The 27520-nt window shown below is 35.9% G+C and overlaps 1 protein-coding gene across 1 annotated transcript; it reads left to right on the forward strand.

Annotated features, from left to right (window-relative positions):
- Positions 1–22222: 22222 nt before the first annotated feature.
- On the forward strand, positions 22223–25042 carry LOC141697992 (alkaline ceramidase TOD1-like). The gene is made up of 4 exons (XM_074502582.1): positions 22223–22549; positions 22676–22879; positions 23219–23779; positions 24620–25042. The coding sequence occupies exons 1-4, from the start codon at positions 22273–22275 to the stop codon at positions 24952–24954; spliced, it is 1377 nt and encodes a 458-aa protein (XP_074358683.1). The 5' UTR covers positions 22223–22272; the 3' UTR covers positions 24955–25042.
- The last annotated feature ends 2478 nt before the right edge of the window (positions 25043–27520 follow it).

Below are 27520 nucleotides of genomic sequence, written 5' to 3' on the forward strand. Positions count from 1 at the left end.
TAATATCAGGACTTAAAGGAAACGTTCAGATAAGGAAGGCGGCTGATTGAAAGGAAAAGAAGATCAAGACAAATGTAAGAAGAGATATGCATGAAGAAGGAATTCTATGAAGAATAGAATACTTGGAAGAAAAGATATCTGATTGATATATTTTAGGAAGCAGAATTATATTCCATATCAATTAGCAATTATCTTGTAACTGTGTAGTATACAAACACAAATATAGGGTTTACACTGTAAGTGTTATCGTCATCGAGAATATTATTCATTGTAACCCTAGCAGCTCTCGTGATATTTGTTCATCACTGAGAGAGGACAGTGCCATACTGTAACAGAATTTATTGCTTTGAATAAAGTCTATTTTCTGTTACTTGTGTTATTAGAATTCGATTTGATTGTGCTATACACTATATTCACCCCCCTCTATAGTGTGTGTGACCTAACAGACATATTCTGGAAAGTTGGGGTCTTCAAAACCAGGATGTTGACTGACATAGACTTCCTCCTCCAAATCTCCATTCAGAAATGCACTTTTGACATCCATTTGATAGACCTTGAAGTTGGCATGGGCTGCATAGGCTAGAAAGATTCTGATGGCTTCAAGTCTCGCAACATGAGAAAAATCTCATCAAAATCTATTCCTTCTTGTTGATAATAGCCCTTAGCAACCAATATAGCTTTGTTCCTGACTATTATGCCATTTTCATCCATCTTGTTTCTGAATACCCATTTGGTGTCAATAAGATTTTTTCCTTTAGGTTTGGGTACAAGCTTCTATACCTTATTCCTTTCAAATTGGTTTAGCTCTTCTTATACAGCTAAAACCGAATCAGGATCCAACAAAGCTTCTTCTACCTTCTTTGGCTCTTCCTGTGACATGAAGCTGTTGTATAGACATTCTTCTTGAGTTGCTTTCCTAATTTGTACTCTTGAAGTTGCATCACCAATAATTACTTCAAATGGGTGATCTCTAGTCCATTTTCTTTGTTGTGGTAGATTAGATCTAGATGAAAAGGCCTCAAAGTTGTCTTGATGTGTGATTGAGTTTTGATTAGAAGAAACTCCCTCTGAGTTTGTGGATCTTTGACTTGATATTGGGGTCCTTTCTATGTGTGATCTATTTTGACTTTCAACTCATATTGATGGTTAAACGGATGTTGAATTTTGCCTTTCGACGAATAATGCAGTTTGTCTTTCAACGGATGATGCACTTTATCTTTCGACGAATGTAGAATTAAGTGCTTCATTTGTTGCTGACTTTTCTACATTATCCTTAGAGATTATTTTTTATCACTTTCATCATCACTATCATCACAATTCATCTCAACATTATCAAATTTGAGGCTTTCATGGAAACCTTCATCTTGTAGTCCTTCAATCTTCTTATCATCAAACAAATATGTACAGATTCCATAAGAATGTTGGTTCTAAGATTGTAGACTCTGTATGCTTTTCGAACTGCATACCCAACAAATATACCGTCATCTGCTTTGGCATCAAACTTTCCATGCTGCTCAGTTTGATTCCTTAAAATATAGCATTTGCATCCAAAGACATGAAGAAAGTTTAGTGTGTGCTTCCTGTTCTTGAATAATTGATAAGGAGTCATGCATTTTTCTTAATTGATCAAAGAAATATTCTTAGTTTAGCATGCAGTATTTACAACTTCTGCCCAAAAATAAGTTGGTAACTTTGATTCTTCTAGCATTGTCCTTACAGCTTCAATAAGAGATCTGTTCTTTCTTTCCACCACTCCATTTTTTTGTGGAGTCCTTTCTTCTGAAAACTCATGCATGATTCCATTTTCTTCACAAAACATCCTCATTACAGAATTCTTGAACTCAGTTCTATTGTCACTCCTGATTCTTCTAACTTTGAGATCAGGATGATTGTTGATTTGCCTTATATGATTGATAATGATTTCACTAGCTTCATCTCTAGATTTGAGAAAATATGTCAAAGTGAACTTTGAGAAATCATCCACTATCACTAGGCAATATCTTTTCTTTGAGATTGACTGGTCGAAACAAGTCCATGTGTAATAGTTGTAGTGGTACTTCAATTGTAGATTCAAGCTTCTTTTTGAATGATGCCTTGATTTTCTGTCCTTTCTTACAGGAATCACACAATCCATCCTTTGAGAACTCAACTTGAGGAATGCCTCTTACAAGATCTTTCCTGACTAATTCATTGATAGTCTTGAAGTTCATACGGGACAGTTTCTTGTGCCATAGCCAAATTTCATCTTGACTTGCTTTGCTGAAAAGACAAGTAATAGAATTTGCACTTGATGAGTTGAAGTCAGCTAGATACACATTTCCTTTCCTCACTCCAGTGAGAACCACTTTGTTGTTCCTTTTATCAGTAACAATACAGTATTCTGAATTAAATGTTACCGATTTGTACTTGTCACAAAGCTGGCTGACACTCAAAATATTATGTTTGAGTCCATCCACTAGAGCAACTTCTTCAATGATGACATTATCTTTAAAAATCAAGCCATATCCCACAGTATATCCTTTTCTCATCTCCAAAAGTAACACTTGGGCTAGCTTTCTCCTTGAACTCAGTGAGCAGGGTATAATCTCCAGTCATGTGCCTTGAGCAACCACTATCCAGATACCAAAGATTATTTCTGTTTCCCAGCACACGTCAAAATCAAATCAAGTTGATTTTGGTACCCAAGTTTCCTTGGGTCCTGCCTTGTTAGCCTTCTTTTTAGGTTTCTTAGGCTTGTCCTCATTTGATTTAGGTGAATGAGATTCAACCTTGGTCATTAGAGTAGTGCTTTGAAAACCATTCATAATTGCAGAATTATCATGCACAGGTTGGTTAACATTAAATGGCATATAATGTGCAAACATGTTATTCCAATATGGCATGCTAAATGGCATTTGAGGCATACTGAATGCAGCATAATAAGGATTTTGTGCAAATGACATATTAGCAAGTTGTGCATTCAATTTTTGTGCGTGCATAACATTCATAGGCATTGTGGGCATGTTGGGAAATGAGGGAGGTACAGACATGGGTGCAGGCATAGAAGATTTGAAATTAATAGAAAAATGATTAACACTACCACACTTAAGATAGATTTTTCTTGGTGCATATTTATCAGGTGTGTAGTTGTTATATTTATTAATTCCTACTTTCTCATTTCTGTTACTTTTTCTTTGAAATCTGCCTTGACCTCAATTTTCTCTGATCTGTCACTCAGTTGCTTCATTGACAGATTCACCACATTGAATCTTTTGTTTTCCTTGACTTGACTTGATTCACCTGTGACAAAGTTCTTGGAAACTGATCCATATTTCTCATTGAGTTTGGATAGTTTAGCTTTGCTAATTGGTTTTCTTTCATTTGACGGATGTGGTTCTTTGTCTTTCGATGGATAATTCCTTTTATCATTCGACGGATAATCTTCATTATCCGTTGAATCCACATCCGTTGAAAGTCCTTCTACCAAACTAGGATCCAGTTTCTCCTTGCTCTTTTTCCAGGCTTCTTCACAGAATGATTCTATACCTTGAACTTTAGCAATGTGGGTATGAACATCTCTTGATGACTTCAAGGCCTTGATTACTTCTTACTCTCGTTCAAGCTGCTTTCTTAAAATCTCTTCTTTCTTTCAAGATTCAGTCAGTTCTTCTTTAGCAATTATACATCTATTTTCAGTTTCTCAAACTCAACAAATTGAGTTTCTAACACAATATTTCTTTCACTTAAAAAAAATTGTTTTCCTTATTTTTTGTGTTTTTTTAGTGAGAGATTTAAGTGTAACACGCAAGTGATAAAATTCTGTTGACATGTCATTTATAGCATCATTACACTCATCATTCGAAAGGTGAGCTAGATTAGTGGTGATTACCTGATTGCTTGAAGAACTGACATCTGCTTCATCTAATTTGGCCATTAAAGCTAGATTGACATAGCTTGTTTCTTCATCTTCATTTACCCTATCAGCTGCCCAGTCATTTTTTTGAGTCAAGTAAGACCTTTCCTTTTGTTTGAGCAATTCAAAGTATTTCTTTTTATAATCCACAGGCTCAAAATTCTTTCTTTTAGGATCAGGCTTTCTGCATTCACTTGCAAAATGACCACTCAAGCCACATTTGAAACATTTGAACTTGGATTTATCCACCATGTTTCTAATTGGCTTGACTGCTCCAAAATTATTTTTGAATTTGAGCTTGGAAAACCTTCTTGATAAAAAAGCTAGATGTTCATCTATGTCCTCTATTTCATCCTAACTGAGATGATCTTCATGCTCAGCCACTAACCCTTTTCTTTTACCTTCACAAACCCTAGAGTTTGGTGCAGATTCCACAACTTCAACCTACATCTCTTTCACTCTCTCTTGTTCAGCCACCAAAGCTATAGATCCTCCCTTCTTCCTTCCTTTCTCTATCTTCTCATCTTGTTCCATCTCAAGCTCATAAGTTTTTAGAATGCCATACAGTCTCTCCAAAATAAATTCCTTGTAGTCTTGAGAATTTCTAAGAGAGACAGTCATAGGCTTCCATTCCTTTGGTAGAGATCTAAGGAATTTTAGGTTTGAATATTTTGTCTGTTAGACTCTTCCATAAAGCTTTAGTGCATTTAGTAGTTTTTGAAATCTACTAAAGATGCCACTTAAAGATTCACTGTCTTCACAATAAAAGTGCTCAGACTGCTGGATTAGAAGTTACATCTTGTTTTCCCTCACTTGCTCAGTTCCATCACATATGATTTGAATTGTATCCCAAATATCTTTAGCAGTTTTGCAGTTGATGACATTTTCAAACATGTCTCCATCAAGACCATTGAACAGAATGTTCATAACCTTCTTGTCTTTGTGCACTTGCTCAATGTCTTCATCTGTCCATTCTGATTGTGGCTTTGAAACACTTTGTTCATTGCCTACAGCTCCTTCAGTGTCTGTAGCAGCTCTTCGAGGAACATTAGGACCTTTCTTAGTGCAATCAACATATCTTTCATCTTGAGAGAGAAGATGCAGGTGCATTTTCACCTTCCAATGGTGATAGTTGTCTTTATCCAAGAACGGGATTTTCACTCCAACATCCTTTCTGCTCAAGTTGTTAGTTGCTTTAATCTTTAAACTCTTAGTGTGTCAAGAGCTCGCTCTAATACCAATTGTTATTCCCAAATAATTTACAAGTAAAATTACATAAGGGGGGTTGAATGTAATTCTTGATATCTTTTCAATCTTTTTAAACTTCTTGCAAATATAAATATAACTGTGTATGAATATGCTAAGTGCGGATAAGAAATATTTAATTATTCAAAAACAAAGTAAATAAACAAGGATGTTTAAAAACTTTCTGGTGGATTGTTGTTTCCACCAGAGATTTATATAAATGTAGAAGATCTCTGTGATGCAAAAAGCACACAACTGCTCACAAGTGAATTTACAGAGAGAGAACTAAGAAATTCTTAACAAATTATGCCTTATCTATTTCTCAGTTCTTTTAAAAAAAAATTACTTTCTACTCTTGGTTTATATATTACCAAGTTACATGTGAAAAAGACAAACTAATAAAATAAACATGTCTAAGTCTAATCATGTATTTCTTCATTTCTCCATCCAACATCTTTGTATTTCTTCAAGTTGGCATAGAAATGAAAATGCTCTTGATCTTCATAATCATGATTATAGGCTACCACATTCCTTTTGTGTATAATAAACCCATGCGACTATCAAGTCACTATCAACTTCTATTTGAATTCATCATCCTTCGAAACTCTATTGTATCATCCGTCGAAACTCTGTTGGATCATCCGTCGAGACTCTATTGGATCATCCGTCGAATGTGACTTGGGTCATCCGTGAAAGCCTTATAGAAACATCCATTAAAAGTCTATTCATAGAAGTTGACTCAATTTCACTTATACAAAATTACAAGACATCTAATATATACAATTAGCCAACCTATTTTGCATATCATTCCTGTAGTCAATGTCACTTAAAATATCCTACAACTTATAATTCTCTGAGACATTACAGTACACATGAATGTGCTACAAATACTTATTTAAACATAAGCTACTCTTTCAACGGATGACAGAGAAGATTCTCCGTTGAAAGATACAAACTCACTTAATTAAATCAACTAAGGTATTTTGATAAATTATCATCAAGCCTACAACATATTCCTAACAGGGGTCACCGAACTCGAGCGTCATCTCTGACCTAGAACACTTAAACGGCTCTGCGACTATACTCATTACTTCTCTCGCATAAGCTTTTCAAGAGTTCCTTGTAGTCACAACTGCTATAGGGTCTCTTGAGATTATCTTGATTACTGGCCCCCGGGGCTGTAGGTTATGATCCCTGTCGTTACCTCTTCGATCGTCATCTCTTTGATCATTATCTCTTTTTTGGCCACCAACCTCTTCACGCTTGGTGAAGCGTCCGAACTTTCCTCTTCGGATCAAATACTCAATATCATCCTTGAGTTGCCTACAATCATCAGTATCATGACCAACATCTTTATGAAATTTACAGTATCGGCCCTTGTCTCTTTTTTTGGGGTCTTCTCTTACTGGCTTCGGCCATCTGAACTCTCTGTCCTTCTCAATTTCCATAAGGATTTTGCTCCTTGGAGCGTTCAACCTTGCATACTCAGTGAACCTTGGTGGTTGATTCTTCTTAGAAGAGGAGTCAGAGTTTTTTCCAGTTCGAGGATATTTGTCCTTGACGTATTACTCCTAATCCATCTTCCGCTTCTTGTTGACCGTGGGCTCATTATTTACCATCGTCTTCTTCATACTTTTCTCTACCTTGATATACTTTTTGGCTCTATCCTGCAGCTGCAACATGCTTTTAGGAGGGCATTTGGCCAGAGACATCTTGAAGAACTCATCTCTAGTCCCTTGCTGTAGGGCCTTCATAGCTACCTTGTCGACGAGATCCGGGACCTTTAGGGCTCCTTCGTAAATTAGTTCACGTAGTCTCTAAGGAAATTCTTTGCTCCTTGGACTAAACCCATGAGGGAAGTCGAACTTTTCTTGTGTATTATGTCACTCATGAACTGCTTGATGAAAGCTGGGCTCAAATCTTGAACAATCCAATCGAGTTGGGGGGTAAACGACTGTACCACAATTTAGCCATACCCGACAGGGTTTGAGGAAAGGCCCGACATTTAATAGCGTCGTTCACGGACCGTAGCAACATGGCGTTAGAGAATGCCCTGATATGGTTAGTTGGGTTTCCAGTACCATCAAATGTTTTAATGGGGTGCATCGTGGACTTTCTCGAGATGTGGGCATTCATTATCTATTCGGTGAATGGTGGGTTTGGATCATCAGGATCTCCTAGGGACCACAACCCTTCTTGATGTTGGACCTTCCAGGTCTATGATAAGAGGAAAATCCCTTTGCCTTGATGTAGGTGGAGGTCTTGGTGTCAAGTGAATCTCCAGGTCACACTTCATTCTTTGGATCTTAGCTTCATGAGCCCTGATCCTCTTTTGTACATCTTGGGGAGTCGTCCCTTGAGTGCTCCTGGGCTGTTGATAGCCACTAGGCATTGGCTCGTTACTAACATGTCTCCTCCTTGGAGCGACTTCATCGTCCGATGAGTCGAAGTCTCTAATAGATTAGGGTCCCGATAATTCTCTTTTCTCAGGGATGGAAGCCAATCCACGAATGTACTGGGGCGTCCGCCCTTGTCCTTCGTTTCAATTAGAGTGTCCACTTCCTCCAAATTCGGGGTATAGAGGCATCTCGTAAGGTGGGTTGGTGGCCCTGAGGTTATGATCGTTGAGTACTCATACTCGATGGATTGGGGGTTTATCGTGGCCTGTAGTTGTTGAAATTTGGGTTTCGTCCCTTGAGGAGTCGGGGGATTTGTCCTAGTGGCGGACTTGGATCGGGGGATCGGGGGATTCGTCTCTTGAGGCACAGCTCGGATGCCCCGACAAGGTTCCTTCTTGGGGGTTGGCATAGGTTGAGTGTGGGGTTATCTCCACTATTGACGAGATTGTCTGTGATGAGATAAGATCATTAGTTCTATTGTTGTTTTTGCTCCGTGTAAGTACCATGGTTTTTGTTGACTTCGAATAGACGGTGCCAAATGTTGTGGAATAAAAACTAGGTGAAAGGCATATGTCATAGCCTACTCGTTTATTCGAGTATTTAACTCAACTCAAATAAGAATGTAATAAGTAAATAGTGGATCAAGCATCAGAGAGATCTCACAAAGTAACATCTGTCAAAGAATAAAGAAACATTGTTCATCTGCAGACTTGAAGATTCACTGGAAGAAGTTCAAGAATTTGATCATGCCTCAGTGATATAAATCAAGATCGTGGATTTAATCAAGTGACATAGATCTCGTCAAGGTATCATTTATTACAAGGATTCAATGAGAACAACAAAGTCAAGACATGAAGAAACGTCACGAAAGTTAGTCACTCATGAACCAGACAGTACATCGAGTGTCAGCATTGAAGTGGCGGAATTGATTCATAAGTCTCAGTGACTTTCAGAAGATTGTCAGAAGAATGGATGCTGCTCAGGGTTAGTATTAATTCTCTATTAATTAATTAAGTCATATAATTTTAATTAAGAAAATAAATTATATCTGCAAGGATTAATTTATTGATTAATTGAATTAAATTGATTAATTAATTTAGAATTAATATTAAGGATTTACAGAATTTTAATTGGTTAAAATCTGTTTTAATTCTAAAAAGACAAGTAATTGTACTAGTATGACAATCGGTATGACAATTGATAGTCATACCGAATGTCATGCTAATTCAGTTGATTGTCTTGATAGAATTATTATTTAGATTAAAATCACTTATTAATTCAGTAAAACAATTTAGTTTGAACTAATATGACAATCGGTATGACAATCAATAGTCATACCGAAAGTCTTGCTAGTTCATTTTAATTGTCTTCCTAGCTCTAATAGATTGTCTCACCGAAAGTCCTTCAAGCTCAAATAGATTGTCACACCAGTTCAATAACTTCGGCTGTTATTGTTTAAAAGAAAGCAGAAGACAATATCATCCAATAATTATTATTCAGCAATCAAACAGAGCACATACAGAACAAGAAAACACAGCAGAAAACAAAAGAAAATATTTCATCATTCATCTGCTTATTCAAGATCAAATATTCTAGTTTGTTAATGTTAAATCCAAACCACTAGAATTACTTATCTTGTTCTTGTATATCAATCTAGCGGATTAAAATCCCTAGAACTTAATCTCAAATCGCTTTTAGCATTTGATCTTTTAATTACAAAAATAGAAAAAGTTCATGTCGAATTTATTCTAAATTTGTAATAATTGATTTGAGATTAATCCCTTGTAACCGATACCGTAGTTGTAACACCTTTCAAGTTTAATAAAAGTTTTATTTAACTTGAATTTTGTTTCACAATTTTATTCCGCATTTTATTCGACGAAACGGTATTATTTGCATTCAACCCCCCCTTCTACAAACAAATTGGGACCTAACAATTGGTATCAGAGCCTTCTGATTAACGTACAAATCAAGATCCTAGACTTTTGTGTTTCTTTCACTTCTTGAATTTTTATTCACTCAAAAAATTCATAATGACTACACAAAAAGTTGGAACCGTTAAAATTCCACTTTTCGATAAAGAAAATTATGTGATGTGGAAGAAGAAGATGCTACTGTTTTTACAGGTTGCTAATCCCAAATATTTGCAAGTGTTGAAGAAGGGTCCAAAAATTCCTATGGTTATTGAACCAGAGGTAATAGAGAATGATGTGGTGATCACCGTAGCGAGAACTTATGTGAAGGATCCTGAGGACTTCTCTCCTGCTGAAATAGAAGAAGCTTCCCTGGATGCTAGCCTTCAATTAATCTTAGTAGATTCCCTTAATCCCCTAATGAACAGACATGTGATGAATTGTAAAGATTCTAAACATATCTGGGAAACTATTGAGATTATTAATGAAGGCACAGAGGAAGTTAGGGAGAACAAACTAGAAATCCTAACCTCTGAGTATGAATACTTCAAATCTAATCCAGGAGAAGGAATCACTGAAGTGTTTGAGAGGTACAATGCATTGATCAACAACCTGAACATTAATGGTAAATACTATTCCATCAGGGAGGTCAATAAAAAGTTCCTTTTAACACTGCCAACTCATCTCGAACATAGAATCACTGCCATAAGAGAAGCAAGAGATCTGAGTGAGATTTCTTTGGAAAGGCTCTATGGTGTGTTAAAGACTTATGAGTTGGAGCAGATTCAGCAGAAGGAAGTTTACGGGAAAGGAAGAGTGGTCAGCACGTCTACTGCTCTGGTAGCTGATGAACAACAACAACAACAACCACTATATCAACAACAATCTCAACAGTCAGATAGAATGGTACAGTCTTCCAAGGTTGAAGATAATGTGATAGTAGCAGAATTTGATTCACCTACTACAAATCAATCAGGAGATGATTATTATTCCTTGGAAGAACTGGAGCAATTGGAGGATGAGTCAATGGCCCTGATTGTCAAGAGATTCTCAAATGTCAGATTCAAGAGGAATCCCAAGTTCAAGTACAAGTCCAACTACAACAGATTCCAGAAAGGTGGATCTTCATCCTCTAACACCAGCAGTGGTGGGTATAAAACAGGGATGGTTGATCGAAGCACCATTCGATGCTTCAACTGTAATGAGTTGGGACACTTTGCCACAGAATGCAGGAAGCCAAAACAAGCAAGGAAGAACTCTTACGATTCTAATCAGAAGAGTAAATCTGAAAGGGCGTACCTGGCAAAGGGAAGAAGCTGGGATGATACTGACAGTGAAGATGAAGAAGTTGGGAATCTTGCTCTCATGGCTAGTGATGCAAGCACCTCATCGTCAAGAAAAGAGGTAAAACTTTCTGATGCTGAAATGGTTTATCATCTAAGAGGTAACTTAGATTGTGCTCGTCGTGATAATGAATTGTTAAATCAACAAATCAAAGACCTTGAGAAAGAGGTCAATGAATTAAGACTTGTGCACATTAATCAAGATAAACTTAAAGACCAAGTATCTTTTCTAGAGAATAGAGTTGACTGTTATAGACAACTCGAAACTATTCTCAAAGACAAGATCACCGGTCTTGAGGCTAAGGTTAAAGCTTACTTTAATTCTTGTTCGAAGTCCAAAGAGTTTTACAATAAGCAAGCTGTTAATCAAACACATGGAATAGGTTATGATTACAATGCTGCTATTGGAAAATTAGGCATAAACTCCCCTCCTCATGTATGTGCTAAAGGCAGGGAAGTACCACATGTGCTTAAGGGTGTTGATGAACCCCTCTATAAGGAATCAATTGCTGAACCATTTGACGAGACCTCTTTTATTATTCAAGAAGAAATCCGTGCTGAAGATAATGCTAATGGGAAAGCTGTCTCCAAGTCAAGTGTGTCAAAAGTTCCAGTCAAGGTTGTGAAAGCAACTGAGACTAACTCAGACACACATGAGTTGGATAGCACAAATGCCATGTCTACCATGCATAAGTTGCCTATTGTTAATCCTTCTCATAAAGCATGTGGTGTTCCTGATTGTATGTCTTGTGCTTTTAATCTGTTGTTTGCTTATTTTAATGGTAAGCATGCTTCTAATGATAAGACTACTCCTCGTCAGCATGTGAATAATAGAAAGCATGATAGGTCTAAGACTGCTAGTCCTCCTAAAGCTAGAAAGGAGACATTTGTGCCTAAGCCTAAACATAAATCTGATAAGGCTGTTTTAAAGGTCAAATGTTCAGTCATTGAGAATGTTGAGAATAGTGAAATTAAGAATGTTGTTTTGCCTGATAAAGGCCAATTTTACAAGTATGCCGGACCCAGCCAAGCTTGGGTTCCGAAGAAGTTCTAATCCATTTGTATTGCAGGGCATTAAACAGGTACAACCGGTAGTGTGGATTCTTGACAGTGGATCGTCAAGACATATGACCGGAGATAGAGCCCTGCTATCAAATGTGGTTGAGAAAGCTGGCCCAGTGGTTACCTTTGGAGATAACAGCAAAGGTTTAACGGAGGGATATGGCTGTTTGCAAGCTGGAAATGTTATCATTGAAAATGTATATCTTGTGCAAGGACTTGAACACAATCTGCTTAGCATTAGTCAGTTCTGTGACAACGGCTACAATGTTTTATTCGACAAGCTGAAGTGTCAGATTCTACACAAGAAAAGTGAAAAACCCTCCTTAATGGGAATACGGAAAGGAAATCTGTTCGTAGCTGACATGAACTCTGGAAGCAATCTTGAAGTCAATTGTTTCTATGCAAAAGCATCGTCAAATGAGAGTTGGCTATGGCACAAGAGACTTTCCCATCTCAATTTCAAGACAATGAATTCTCTTGTCAAAAGAGAATTGGTAAGAGGTCTGCCTCAGCTGGAATTCTCTCCAGAAGGACTATGTGAGGCTTGCCAGAAAGGAAAGTCAAAGAAAGCAAGTCACAAAGGCACTGACACATCTTCCATAACTGGTGTTCTGCAATTATTGCACATGGATTTATTTGGTCCAGTTAATATCCTTTCTATGTCAAAGAAGTGTTACTGTCTTGTGATAGTTGATGACTATTCCAAGTATACGTGGGTTTTATTTCTTCACTCTAAGGATGAAACACCACAAGTTGTGATTGATCATATCAAGATGATTGAGTTAGATTCTAACGTCCCTGTTAGAGCAATAAGGTCAGATAATGGAACAGAATTCAAGAATGCACTTCTAAATGGATTCTGTACAGACAAAGGGATTACCAGACAATTTTCAGCTCCTAGAACCCCTCAGCAAAATGGAGTGGTAGAAAGGAAGAATCGTACATTGATTGAAGCTGCAAGAACGATGTTAAATGAATCAGGTCTTCCAATGTACTTTTGGGCTGAAGCTGTCAATACTGCATGTTATACTCAGAATCGAACTCTAATCAACAAAGACTTCATGAAAACTCCTTATGAGATTTTGAATGAACAGAAACCTTCTATCAAATACTTTCATGTATTTGGTGCCAGATGCTTCGTGCTCAAGGATGGAGATGATCGTCGTGGTAAGTTCGAGGCAAAGGCATATGAGGGTATTTTTGTTGGATATGGAAGAAGATCATATAGAGTGTATATCATTGATCAACACAAAGTAACTGAAAGTGTCAATGTTACATTTGATGACACTAAACTCCCTAGTATCCAAACTGAAGATCCTTCTGAGAAACTGAAGTTTGATGATACGTCAGATTCAGAGTCAGAACATGGTCAAGAACCTGAGGTTGTTGCTGTTGAAGAACCTGTTAATCCTGATAATACTCAAGATAATAGTGATGGAAACTCTGGAAACAATGGAGATACCACTGCTACTGACGGAGAATCTTCAAGTCAACATGGCAACAACTCAGGGGGAGATGCTGAAGGATCATCTAGTAGGACACAACATCACAATGAATTTCAAGGTGAATCATCAAGATCAAATCTTCCAAGACAGACTGTCTGGAATAAAGCTCACCCTTTTGAGTTGATTATTGGTGATCCAGATGTTGGAGTCAGAACTAGACGTGCTACTCAAAATGAGTGTCTGTTCTCAGGATTTCTTTCTGAGATGGAACCTAAGAAAATTGAAGAAGCACTAACTGATCCAGATTGGGTGATTGCTATGCAAGATGAACTCAATCAGTTTGAAAGTCAACAAGTCTGGAAACTGGTACCTAGGCCTGTACACAAGAAAGCTGTTGGTACAAGGTGGGTATTCAGGAATAAACTAGATGAAGATGGTGTGGTTACAAGAAACAAAGCAAGACTGGTAGCTAAAGGGTATTCTCAAGCTGAAGGTATTGATTATGATGAAACCTATGCTCCAGTGGCTCGACTTGAGGCCATCAGGATATTTCTGGCATTCGCAGCATTTTCAAACTTTAAAGTTTATCAAATGGATGTCAAGAGCGCCTTTCTGAATGGAAAGCTGGATGAAGAGGTATATGTAGAGCAACCTCCTGGTTTTGAAGATCCAGATCATATGGATTTTGTCTTCTTTCTTTTCAAGGTTATCTATGGGCTAAAACAGTCACCAAGAAAATGGTATGACACTCTCTCTGAATTTCTTATTGAAAATAGCTTTATTAGAGGTGTCATAGACAAAACTCTCTTTTCTAAAAAACATAAAAATGATACTATATTAGTCCAAGTCTATGTGGATGATATAATATTTGGGTCTACTAATGATAATCTCTGTAAGAGATTTGCTAAGTTAATGCACAGCAAGTTTGAAATGAGCATGATGGGAAAGCTGAAGTTCTTTCTTGGATTACAAGTAAATCAAAGGTTAGATGGAACATTTATTTGTCAATCCAAGTATCTCAAGGAACTCCTCAAAAAATACAATCTAGAGGATTCTGCATCAGCAAGGACTCCATCAACTACAGCTGTCAAGCTTGGACCATGTGAAAACTCCATTAAGGTAGATGTCACAAGCTACAGAGGTATGATTGGCTCGTTACTCTATCTTACTGCGAGTAGACCAGATATTATGTATGCTACATGCCTATGTGCAAGGTTCCAAGCGGATCCTAGAGATATTCATCTCGTTGCTGTTAAACGAATCTTAAGATATCTTAAGGGAACACCAAATCTAGGTATTTGGTACCCTAAAGAATCTGGTTTTAACCTTGTCGGATATACAGATTCAGATTATGCAGGAAGTGTTGTTGATAGGAAAAGCACCTCAGGAAGTTGTCAATTCTTAGGAAGCAGGCTAGTCTCATGGTACAGCAAGAAACAGCAAACAGTTTCCAACTCAACGGCCGAGGCTGAATATATTGCTGCTGGAAGCTGCTGTGCTCAGATCTTGTGGATTAGGAACCAACTACGAGACTATGGCTCTGTATTGAACAAGATTCCTATTTTATGTGACAACACAAGTGCAATAGCCATCACCAACAACCCTGTACAGCACTCGAGGACAAAGCACATTGACATCAGGTATCATTTTATTAGAGAGCACGTCATGAATGGTACTGTTGAACTATTTTTTGTTCCAACAGAAGAACAAATAGCAGATATTTTCACTAAACCACTTGACGAATCCACATTTACCAGATTAGTTGGTAAATTGGGCATGTTAAATAGTTTTTGTGATTAATTTAATTAATATCTGGAATCTGTTCTTGAATGAATTTACAAATGAATTTTTCATAAATGAAAAAATTCATTTGCAAATTTATTTTATCATTTTATCATATTTCTTGCTTATTTCTATGTAATATATATTATCTTATCTATTTTTATTTTTTCCCTATTTGTTAATTTAAAAAAATCTCAGAATATTTTAATTCCTCTAAAAATATTCTTCTATGAATTTTATTTGCTAAAATTCAATAGAAATCTATTTTTGGAATAAAAATAATAAATTCTGATATATTATCTTTGTTTCTGTAAAAATTTTAAGTGTTTATTTCAGTTTTACTATTTTGAAATATAGTTTCAGTACATAAATAGAAGTCTGTACATATTTGAGTGTTTTTCTACTGCAATGACAATCGGCAAGACAATTGAATTGTCTTGCTGAAAATCATTTCAGTACTTATATATATATATACTTATTTTCATAATTAATTCTGTGTGAAAACCTTTTATTTCCAGAATGACAATCGGCAAGACAATTGAAATTGTCTTGCTGAAAGTCATTTGCGAATATAATTGTTATTTCAGTTTAGTTTTATACTGGCAAGACAATCGGTATGACTATCAGATTATCATACCAGTTATAATTTTAATACTTATTCGTGTATTTCATTTCCTTCTTTTTGCCTGGTATGACAATCGGTATGACAATCCCGGATTGTCATACCAGCTGTTATATAAAGGCGTTTGGTGTATTGTTTTTAAACCATTTCATCAGTTCACTTCATTTCAAAAAATTGAACAGTTTCTCTCTTCAATTTTCTCTCTTCTCTCTCTTCGAACCAAACAATCAATCTGGTTATTTCCTTGCTCGAGTTTTTACTCAGCAAACTTAATCATCACTTTAGTGATATATACATATAAGTATATACATAAACAAGTGCTGTTGAATTTTCTGTAAATTCAGTTTGCCCCTTCAATTCCTTTTTAATTTTAATTTCTTATTTGTGTCTTTTGGTGTGTCAAAACTGTGTTAGTGATTTAAGAATTTTAACGAGATACATTTCTGTCTAAATTTTTCGATTATAATTAATTTAATTCGAATTATTAAATTAATTTAATTAATTCGAATTTTCTTAATATTATTCTTAAAATTCTGAAAGTGTGTGCCTTATTATTATTTTAAAATGGCTCTCAATTTCCAAATTGTCGCGCATAATCTAGTTGGTTATTTCAATCCGGAAAGATGTGATGTTGAAAAATTTAAGCCTTGGATTAGATTTTTAAATGACCATTCGATTGTTAGCTCTGCTATTAAATCAAATGTGATTTTAAATATCGATCTTCTTAGACTGATTTGCACAACCTCTACTGTGGCCGATGATTCAAAATCTTTTTCATTCACCGTGGCAAACACACAGTATGTAGTTGATGAAACAGTCGTCAATCGTGCGCTAAATTTTCCACTTGACAATTTCTGTAATTTACCCTCTGAAAATGATATCACAAATTTTTTCAATGCTATTCACTATCAGGGGGTGATCAATTTAACCAAACTTTCTAAATCAAATTTGGTGTCTGAATGGGATATTTTCTTCGATACACTTTCCAAAGTGTTTGCCAACTGCACAAAATCCAATTTTCATAACATCACTTCCACCCTGCAGTATATTGGTCTTGCGGTTGTTTTCAATCAAAGGATCAATTTTGGCAAACTACTTTTTCCCATTCTCTTGAGACGTCTAACTTCTGCTTTACGTGATCATTCTACAAATCGTAGGGTATCATGTTACTATGCTCGTTTTCTTATGCTCATAGCAGATCATCTACTCACCCCTGAACACAAAGCACTTTTTGCTAACTCTGCTGTAACCGAACCCCCACCAGTTAGCAAAAAGATTTACACTCGCCAAGACACAACCTTCAAATTTATGCAAGTACCAGTACTTGTATCTGCTTTCATGACCAATTATATTCCCTTGCCTATTTTTAATCTTCCCGGCCATGAACAGCAACCTCAACCTCCAGTGGTTCAAGCCACCCAGGCTCTTCCATTACAGGTAGTAACTCCTCACACTCTCTCTCACTCTCTTCCTACTTCTGTTAACAGACCCTCAGTGGTTGATAGGGCTGACCATGAAGTTGTAGAACCACAGCTTCAATCCCAGGTCATAGAGCCAAACACAGAGTCTCATTCTATCTCACCCTCTCCCCCACTGTCTAAAATGTTACCCAGAAGATTATTAGGAAGTAGTACAATGTCAAATATGAGTGAACCCTCAGCTCTGCCTCCTCCTAAGAAAAGAAAAACCTATTCTGAGGCATCTGATAGCTTATCCTTGTCCTCCCAACAGGACATGGACTTTGAAATGGCCAATGAACAGTTACTAGAGGCATTCTCTCAACAGGATGCATCTATTGAAATTCGCCATCGGGCCATGGCATCTTGTACTGAGTCAAGCACAATTCCATTACTCACAATGGAACCATACACTTCCCCAGATAATACTCAGGACACCCAGCGAGGAGTGCACGTAGAGTCGGTTACAGTGCCTGCCATAGTTACGGCAGAAGAGCAGTCACATGCTTCAGAGGGAAAATCTGACTCTCCGCCATCTTTAATAGAGTCATTTTCTCCCCTCCCAGATCCAACAACTCTGGCTCCCTTATGGGATTCTCCACTCGCAGATTTATCTGGAGAAAGTGGAGGGCAACTCGGTCAGTCTATCCCTGAAGCAATTCAGACATCTATTCCAAAAGATTTGATAGCATTGACTGAGGATCGGGACTCGCGAATTCCCATTACACCACCACTGACCTCTCTTGAAGAGGCTAGGGTGATTTTTAATGCAGGTACACAAGAACAGCAATTGGAAGACTCCTCACGAGCAATCATATTGAGAGAAACACATGCACGTGAGATGAGTGAATCAAATACGAGTGAACTTCAGGTGAGAGCACACACAGAAACTGATACTATCAACCTGTTAGCTCAGATTGCTGCCCTGAAAGAAGAACTTGCTAAAAGTCAAGCTGAAGCTCAAGCATTCAAAGCACAGGTGGTTGAACGGTCTTCTTCTTCCACCTCTGTCGACAATCAGCTTGCAATCATAAGGAATGACATCTCAGATTTAAAGACTACTGTAATACCAAAGCTCAATTCTATTCAGGACACTCCAAATTTATCAGCTGATGACATATCCAACTTCTGCTCCCTACATACAAGAATGACTTCTCTTGAAGACCTCGTTGAGATGAATCATTCACTGGACAACTCAAGATTTCTAAAGATAGAGACGGGCATGGAACATCTAAATGAAGGCATGAAGCACTTATATTACATGATCAAGAATTCTCATTGCCCTAATGAAGAACAAAGAGCTTATTTTGAAGGACCGTCTGGTGGAGGATCAGGCTCTGGAAGTGGTGGAGGTTTCAAAGGAAAGTCAGTAGAGGATCCCTCAACTAAGGGGGAGAAGAAAGGGAGTAGTTCCAAAGGGAAAGAAAAAGATACTTCTGCTGGAGATAAAGGAAAGGCTGATGATGCCTACTACAGTGGAGAACAGGATGACTTCGATATTTTTGACATTCCCACTGAACCAGTTCAGGAAGATAAAGATGGGTTATTTGAAGCTGAAGAAGAAAGTGATTTTGAAGATTGGGAAGAAGAAGATTCAGTGGATCCTAGGTTTGAGAAAGAATTTCAGAAAGAGCAGTCAGAGATGCAAAGAAAAGAAGCTGAACTCAAGAAGGTCTCACAGATCATTGATAGGAGAAAAGACATACAAAGAATAGAAACTCTTCAAAAGCAACGTCTTCATGACATTAAAGCTCAAGAAAGGAGAAGAGATGTCAGACTGAAGATTGGTGGAAAGTGGGATGAAGCTAGGAGAGTACTCGATATGCCTCAGCTATGCACTAACAATGATAGGCAGTTCTTACATCTTCTTGACAAGCTGGAAATCTCAAATCCTAACAATGACATGTACATGAATGCTATCAAGACTGAAGTCTCAAGGATCACAGCTGCTTTTGATAGATCCCTAAATGAGATGAGCATTTTTGTATATTGTCAGAGTGAAGGATCATTCAAAGTGTCACTTCATCTATTTGAGAATCGTTCGTTGTCAGAGATTTGGGTTCTTTTAAACAAAGTGAAAAGAAGCTCGGAGTTGAATGAAGTTCTTCGGGAAAGGCTTAAAGAGTTTGCCAGCAGGGCTAGTCCTCAAGTGGTCAACAATCCTCATCAAGTGAGATTCTTTAAGTCTGATTGTCTTCAAATCTGTCAGCTAGATGTACAATCTCTTAAAGACTACTCAGCTAAGCATCTGGTCTGGATGGAACATCATTTGAGAACTGCTGGATATTCATCCATGTTGAAGACTCAAGCTGCTGACTTGATTCAAGCTTATTGTGAGAAGAATGTTAAAAGGTACAATCAACTCAAGAATAAGTTGAAGACAGTTGGAGTTCAACCAGTCAGACCTGCAAGCTTCACTTCAGAAAAGGATCGTGTTTTTGACAAGGAATTGCTTCAAGATTTAGAAGAAGGTGAAGTCAGAAGAGAAGACAACTAAAGTCAATTAGCTCAAAACTCAATGTAATATGATTAGAGCGTTATGAATCAAGATAGACTAATGTAGTTATATGTTCAGGCTAGAGGAACATCTATCTTGTATTCACTTGTAAATTTCATTTGGAATCTGGAAAATGTTAAATATAATCCAGAACTTTTCTGCTATTTACTTTACATTACTGTTTATATCTTTTTCTTATTTGTTAGTTGAGTTATCCTCTAGGTATTTGTTGTTATTGTCTAACAAGCAAATAGGGGGAGATTGAAAGGCATATGTCATAGCCTACTCGTTTATTCGAGTATTTAACTCAACTCAAATAAGAATGTAATAAGTAAATAGTGGATCAAGCATCAGAGAGATCTCACAAAGTAACATATGTCAAAGAATAAAGAAACATTGTTCATCTGCAGACTTGAAGATTCACTGGAAGAAGTTCAAGAATTTGATCATGCCTCAGTGATATAAATCAAGATCGTGGATTTAATCAAGTGACAGAGATCTCGTCAAGGTATCATTTATTACAAGGATTCAATGAGAACAACAAAGTCAAGACATGAAGAAACGTCACGAAAGTTAGTCACTCATGAACCAGACAGTACATCGAGTGTCAGCATTGAAGTGGCGGAATTGATTCATAAGTCTCAGTGACTTTCAGAAGATTGTCAGAAGAATGGATGCTGCTCAGGGTTAGTATTAATTCTCTATTAATTAATTAAGTCATATAATTTTAATTAAGAAAATAAATTATATCTGCAAGGATTAATTTATTGATTAATTGAATTAAATTGATTAATTAATTTAGAATTAATATTAAGGATTTACAGAATTTTAATTGGTTAAAATCTGTTTTAATTCTAAAAAGACAAGTAATTGTACTAGTATGACAATCGGTATGACAATTGATAGTCATACCGAATGTCATGCTAATTCAGTTGATTGTCTTGATAGAATTATTATTTAGATTAAAATCACTTATTAATTCAGTAAAACAATTTAGTTTGAACTAATATGACAATCGGTATGACAATCAATAGTCATACCGAAAGTCTTGCTAGTTCATTTTAATTGTCTTCCTAGCTCTAATAGATTGTCTCACCGAAAGTCCTTCAAGCTCAAATAGATTGTCACACCAGTTCAATAACTTCGGCTGTGATTGTTTAAAAGAAAGCAGAAGACAATATCATCCAATAATTATTATTCAGCAATCAAACAGAGCACATACAGAACAAGAAAACACAGCAGAAAACAAAAGAAAATATTTCATCATTCATCTGCTTATTCAAGATCAAATATTCTAGTTTGTTAATGTTAAATCCAAACCACTAGAATTACTTATCGTGTTCTTGTATATCAATCTAGCGGATTAAAATCCCTAGAACTTAATCTCAAATCGCTTTTAGCATTTGATCTTTTAATTACAAAAATAGAAAAAGTTCATGTCGAATTTATTCTAAATTTGTAATAATTGATTTGAGATTAATCCCTTGTAACCGATACCGTAGTTGTAACACCTTTCAAGTTTAATAAAAGTTTTATTTAACTTGAATTTTGTTTCACAATTTTATTCCGCATTTTATTCGACGAAACGGTATTGTTTGCATTCAACCCCCCCTTCTACAAACAAATTGGGACCTAACACTAGGGTTCATTAGTATTTAATACTAGGGTTTGTGAATTTCGAGATTTAATGGTTGCTCTCGCGGTGGGGACTAAATGTCCTTGCAAAATTCCTATATATCGCTGTATTATGGAGAATCAAGCCAAAAATGTAGTTTTAGGATGAGGGGTAGATCCCTTTATATAGAGATGAGTATAGGGTGAGACTTGTGCTGGGAGACTGGGCGTACAAGTCTCCAACTTAGATGCTAATTAGGACTCTTTTAAGGCAAGAGATTCTAAATCCTTTCTTGTAGGAGTTAGTGTTCATGTTGTACGTTATGTCTCTATTCCTTCAGCCGTATTGAGCCTACTTCATAGACAACTCATGTTCATGGACGTTAACGACCTCTACTAGTAGGTCTTGACTACTTGGGCCGTTTTTAGTCCATTACGAGCATAGACCTGCCTGATTTGTATTGGATTTTGAACATGAATTTCAAGTGTAATTAATGCGAATGTATATTTAGAATGTATTATTTATCAATATCATATATATCATTTTGTATTTTCAAAGATAGAATTGTCTAAATCTATTGTGGTGCTATTAGTATTTGAATCTTAAAATCTTAATAATATTTCGTCTAATCAATTTCATGAATTAAATAAAAATAGTTTTAGGTTCCAAATGTTTTCCAAAATAATATCAGAAAAGTGTGGGATAATTTTTAGGATTTCGAGTATTTATCTTTTTAAAGAAAAACTAAACGTGCTGATTAATCACATTATATCAATAAAAAAAAAACTAACTAATATTCTCTATTTCAATATTTAATTTTTTCTCCTTACAAAAAAATATTTAATTTTCTCTTGTTTTATGTTTTCCTTATTTAGATACAGCTCGGCCTACGGTGCCAAAGTTTTAGAATGACAAACTATATGCTGGCCTTAACAATTTCATTATTGTTGCATCAAGTGTAGCACTAAAATGTTACTGCATGTAATTTACAGATAAATAAATGGGAACAGACTTGGAAGTTTTGGAAATGGCGTCAGCGAAGTTTTCGAAACCACTTCTCTTCCAATCAAAACTCTTATGTTTCTCTGTTTTCTATCTTTTCACCTCTCTGTTTTTGGCTCTTTATTCAACTATCTCTTCCACAAAATGCATTTTTCGATCTTCACCTTTTGATCCAATTCAATCCCCTCTCTTCACATACCCTTCTTCTTATGGACACCACAAACATTCCCTTCCCACTCTTCGATCTTCCTGCACTTCCCCTGTTTTCTTCTCGGGTACGATAAAGATTTATAATGCATTCTTTCTTTTTTTTATTTGTTTATATACGTATTTAGATAGATAGATGCACGGGGATTCTAGGTTTGCATTGTGTTCTTTTTTATTTTTGGGTTTTTTGGCAGATTATTGGAAGGTGTTAAAAGAAATTCGAGAATTTTCGAAAAATTCTACGACGTTGGGATCGAGGGTTGTTAAGTATTTGAAGGATAATGCTAATAGTTTTGGTGGGAATTTTTCCACCAAGAAGAGAAATTCTTATTATGATCATGAAGACTATGTGGAGATTCCATGTGGATTCTTTACGAAATTCCCAGTCAGTGATTCTGGTTAGTTTTGCAATGTTTGTTCTGTTCTCTTCTTTTAGTTTCATTAATTGTAATCTGTATGTGATCCGTGAAACTGACAAAAGTTTCTGCACCGGCAATCCCGAGGAACATAGGTTTTAATATTGAGGAATTATATAGGAACAATCCAAGTTGACATTTAGAGATACAATTGATTACATGCATATACACAAGTAATCCAAAGTCTAGTGAATACTGAATACTCGGTTTTTTAAGCAAAATGTCAAAAAAGAAATTATAATGTGCATATGAACTTCAAGGAATTCAAGGTTTAAAGTATAGGAGGATAAAGGTTTAGAATGTTTTCTTTAAATTTTTCAGATTGGGCGGCCATGCAGAAGTGCGATGGAGTGGTGGTTGTTTCTGCTATTTTCAATGATCATGACAAGATCCGGCAGCCTAGAGGACTTGGATCAAAAACCCTAGACAATGTTTGTTTCGTCATGTTTATAGACGATGCAACATTTGACGGACTACATTATTACAAAATGGTGTCAAGAAAATCAACCCAACATATGATTGGGGCATGGAGAATAGTAAAAGTCTCCGGTGAACAATTATACGAAAATGCAGCTATGAATGGGGTAATACCTAAGTACTTAGTTCACAGACTTTTCCCAAACTCAAAATATAGCATTTGGGTGGATGCAAAGATGCAGTTAGTAGTTGATCCCTTATTGTTAATTCATTCACTGATAATAAAGGCAGACATGGATATGGCATTGTCTAAGCATCCGTTTTTCGTTCATACGATGGAGGAAGCTATGGCCACAGCTAGGTGGAAGAAATGGTCGAATGTCGATGCCTTGAGAATGCAAATGGAAACGTATTGTGAGAATGGATTGGAACCATGGTCTTCAAAGAAATTACCTTACCCTTCAGGTATTTTATTAATTTTACAAGTGAAAATCTGAATAGTACTGTCAAAATGAATGTCCAGTGAAAATGGTATTCATCAAAATTAAATTAAGTTTTCAGACATCATTTTCTACAAATGAAGTAGAGGTTTTACTAAAAAAAACAATCTGCAGATCAGATATTCTGCTATTATGGGAAAGTTTTGGAATCCCAAGCCATTTGTAAGAATGCTATGGTAATTAGGATCATCATGCACTAACTGCTCTTTTTGAGGTGGCATAATAATGCAAATAATATTGTTCCGTCAGCTGTGTAACATATAATATACAGCCGGAAATTTTGTCCCTTGTAATTTTACCTTCTTTTTGAAGTTTATTGGATGGTGGACCAAATCAAAGAATGTGCTTTAGAAGTCATTTTACTTTGAGTGTTTCTAAAGTCTGGCCTTGATGGATGTCTTAATTAATAAATCTTGAAGATACTCTGATTACCTAAGAAAAACCTAAGAAACTGATCATTTGTTATTTTATGAGAATAGAAAAATTTACACACTGTTGTTATAGTTTTCACATAGATTACAATTTGACATTGCTACTGTGGACTGTGGTAAAAGTTTTACAATAATACGCTTTCAAGGATAACAAAATCTTAAGATTCCTTACATTGTCGAACATTGGATTACCCTTACTATCCTTACACGACAACCTTACATTATCGAAGGTTCCTGGTTTATAAACCGAAACCGTGAACTAGGATAGTAAGAGTACACTTGACTATCATAGCAAACACGCTACTACCTACATAATTAGGTAAGTATAATCATTACATCTTAAATATTTTTGTTAATGAATTTTTTTTGTGCAGACGTACCGGACAGTGCAGTGATCTTAAGAAGGCATGGTGTTGCTAACAACCTATTTTCATGCCTATTATTTAATGAGTTAGAGGCATTTAATCCAAGAGACCAACTACCTTTTGCATATGTGAGGGATTTCATGAAGCCAAAGTTGAAGCTGAATATGTTTGATGTTGAAGTGTTTGAACAGGTGGGATCTGAGTACAGGCATAATCTTAATAATGGTGGTAGGTCCAATGTTAAGATTAACAAAGATGCAACTTTTTCTAACTTGTTTAGTAATGGTAGTTGTAACAAGTGCCAGAGATATCTTTTAAGGATGTGGGATGAATCCCATGATTGAATTTTCTTTAGTTCTGCTTCTCGTTGAATTCTAGTGGAATATAGAACAAGCAAATGTCATTATGTATGTTCTACCTAACTGCAGGAATATATAGGTTAAATACTTATAGGAGTTTCGTCTAGTTTTAAACTCAATTTTAATCCACTATCAAGCTTAAACATAACCTAAGTTGAGTCTGTCTAATACAGCAAGCTTTACAGCGACTGCCGACTGGTAATTTGACATACATTTTCCTGGGCCGACTTCAAGGTCGACTTGTTTTAATTGATCTGAGTTTGACTTGTTGTAAGTAGTCTGAGTCCAACTCATTACATATAGACAGTACATACTCTCATATTGTAGTGTAATAAACCTAAAGTTCTTATGAACCGAAGAATTATGTTTTTGAGAAAACTCTTATTTGGAACATAATCTCATTATAACGTGAGTCGAATCTCACTTAAACAAGTACAGGTTTGCATCTGAGTGAAGAGTTTAATTAGCTAGATTGTTGCTCATCCATTTGTGACTTGTCCATTGCATGTCTCTGTTTTGAGCAAACTGTTGGTACCCCCTTCTTAAATAAAAGCTAAATGAAGTATATTTATCTTGATCACGCACGATATGAATAAGAAAAAAGAGAAAACAAATTTATGGATATTGTGCCATCGAATATGCGGAACTGTTAATCTTGGTTACTCAGATTATGGAATTAAGGTTTGAAAAGAAAATGAATAGCACAGGATCTTGAATGCATTCGGTGAAGTATGATTTAATACAACCTGCACCTCTAGATCAGAGTCGGCCCAGGGAAGTTCACCCAAAACTCTCGTATAGGATCACGGAAAATGGAGTACACATGGTTAGGGCTGTTCACGAACCGAGCTGTTCACGAACCGAGCTGTTCACGAACCGAGCTGTTCGTGAACAAGCTCGAGCTCGGCTCGTTAAGAGCTCGTTCGGCTCGGCTCGTTAACGAACTCGAGCTCGAGCTCGAACAGAAAAATATGTTCGTTAAGCAAATCGAGCTCGAGCCGAGCTTTGGGTTGTTCGGCTCGAGCTCGGCTCGAGCTCGGCTCGGCTCGATCTCGTTCGTTAAAATTCAAAAAAATTCGAATATATCCTAAATATTTTTATATAGGTATAATTTTTTTTTTAAATCCGACTTCACTGTATTTTTTTTATCTTCCAACGATCATTTTGCATACCATATGTGATATATTTTGACGTGATTTAGAAATTTTATATTTTAGTTTCTAATTTTAAAATATAACTTCATAATTATATTTTAGTTAATATTTTTTTTAAAATATTTTTCATCGATCCAACCGTATGGATATCATAAAATATATATTTTAATGATATAACCAATGTTTCACATCAAAAACAATTTTATTTGATTTCCTATTTTATGGTCAAGCATTAGTTTGACTATTAACGCTAACTAGTGTTTAATCCGGATTTGTTGTTTCGATTATTTTAAAAATACTTTATATCGATCCAACCGTATGAATGTCATAAAATATATATTTTACTGATATAACCAAAGTTTTAGATCAAAATAATTTTATTTGGTTTGCTATTTTAATAGTCAAACATTAGTTTGACTAGTCTTGGTAACTAATGTTTAGTCTTGTATTGGTGTCTCGATTTATTTAAAATTATTTCTAATTGATCCAACCGTATGGATGTCAAAATAAATATATTTTAATGATATAACCAAATTTTCAGATTAAAATAATTTTATTTGGTTTGTTATATTAACAGTCAAGTATAAGTTTGACTATTACCGTTAACTAGTGGTTAGTCCTGATTTGTTGTTTTGATTATTTTAAAAATATTTTATATTGATCCAACCGTATGGATGTCATAATACATATATTTTATTGATATAACCAAAGTTACAGATCAAAATAATTTTATTTAGTTTGCTATTTTAGCAGTCAAAAATTAGTTTGAGTAGTACTAGTAACTAGTGTTTAGTCCTGTATTAGTATCTCGACTTGTTTAAAATTATTTTTAATTGATCCAACCGTATGGATGTCAAAATAAATATATTTTAATGATATAACCAAATTTTCAGACCAAAATAATTTTATTTGGTTTGTTATTTTAACAGTTAAGTAGTAGTTTGACTATTACCACTAACTAGTGTTTAGTCATTAATTGGTGTTTCGATTTTTTTAAAAATATTTTTCCTCGATCCAACCGTATGGATGTCAAGATATATATATTTTAGTGATATAACCAAATTTTCAAAAAAAAATAAATTTATTTGATAAGTTATTTTCACAGTCAAACATCGGTTGACCAGAATTTTTTCTGGCTCGGCTCGGCTCGACTCGGCTCGTTTATGTTCGCGAACAAGCTCGTGTTCGGCTCGTTAGTTAACGAGCTCGAGCTCGAACACGATTTTTGTTCGATAAGAAAGCTCGGCTCGGCTCGGTTCGTCAGAAAAAAAATTAAAGCTCGGCTCTGTTCGATCAAAACTCGACTCGGCTCGGTTCGTGAACAGCCCTACACATGGTAGATTATATATTTATATATATTTTACATGATTTTATTCCTCATATTTATTATATTTTGT

Source organism: Apium graveolens, chromosome 11, assembly GCF_009905375.1.
Source record: "Apium graveolens cultivar Ventura chromosome 11, ASM990537v1, whole genome shotgun sequence".
Classification (NCBI taxonomy): Eukaryota; Viridiplantae; Streptophyta; class Magnoliopsida; order Apiales; family Apiaceae; genus Apium; species Apium graveolens.

Bases quoted from the DNA above. Each gene is read 5' to 3' on its own strand.
- LOC141697992 (XM_074502582.1), top strand. From the start codon at position 22,273: ATGGGAACAGACTTGGAAGTTTTGGAAATGGCGTCAGCGAAGTTTTCG. The intron at 22,550-22,675 runs GTACGATAAAGA...GTTTTTTGGCAG, and splicing joins TTCCCCTGTTTTCTTCTCGG to ATTATTGGAAGGTGTTAAAA. The intron at 23,780-24,619 runs GTATTTTATTAA...TTTTTTGTGCAG, and splicing joins GAAATTACCTTACCCTTCAG to ACGTACCGGACAGTGCAGTG.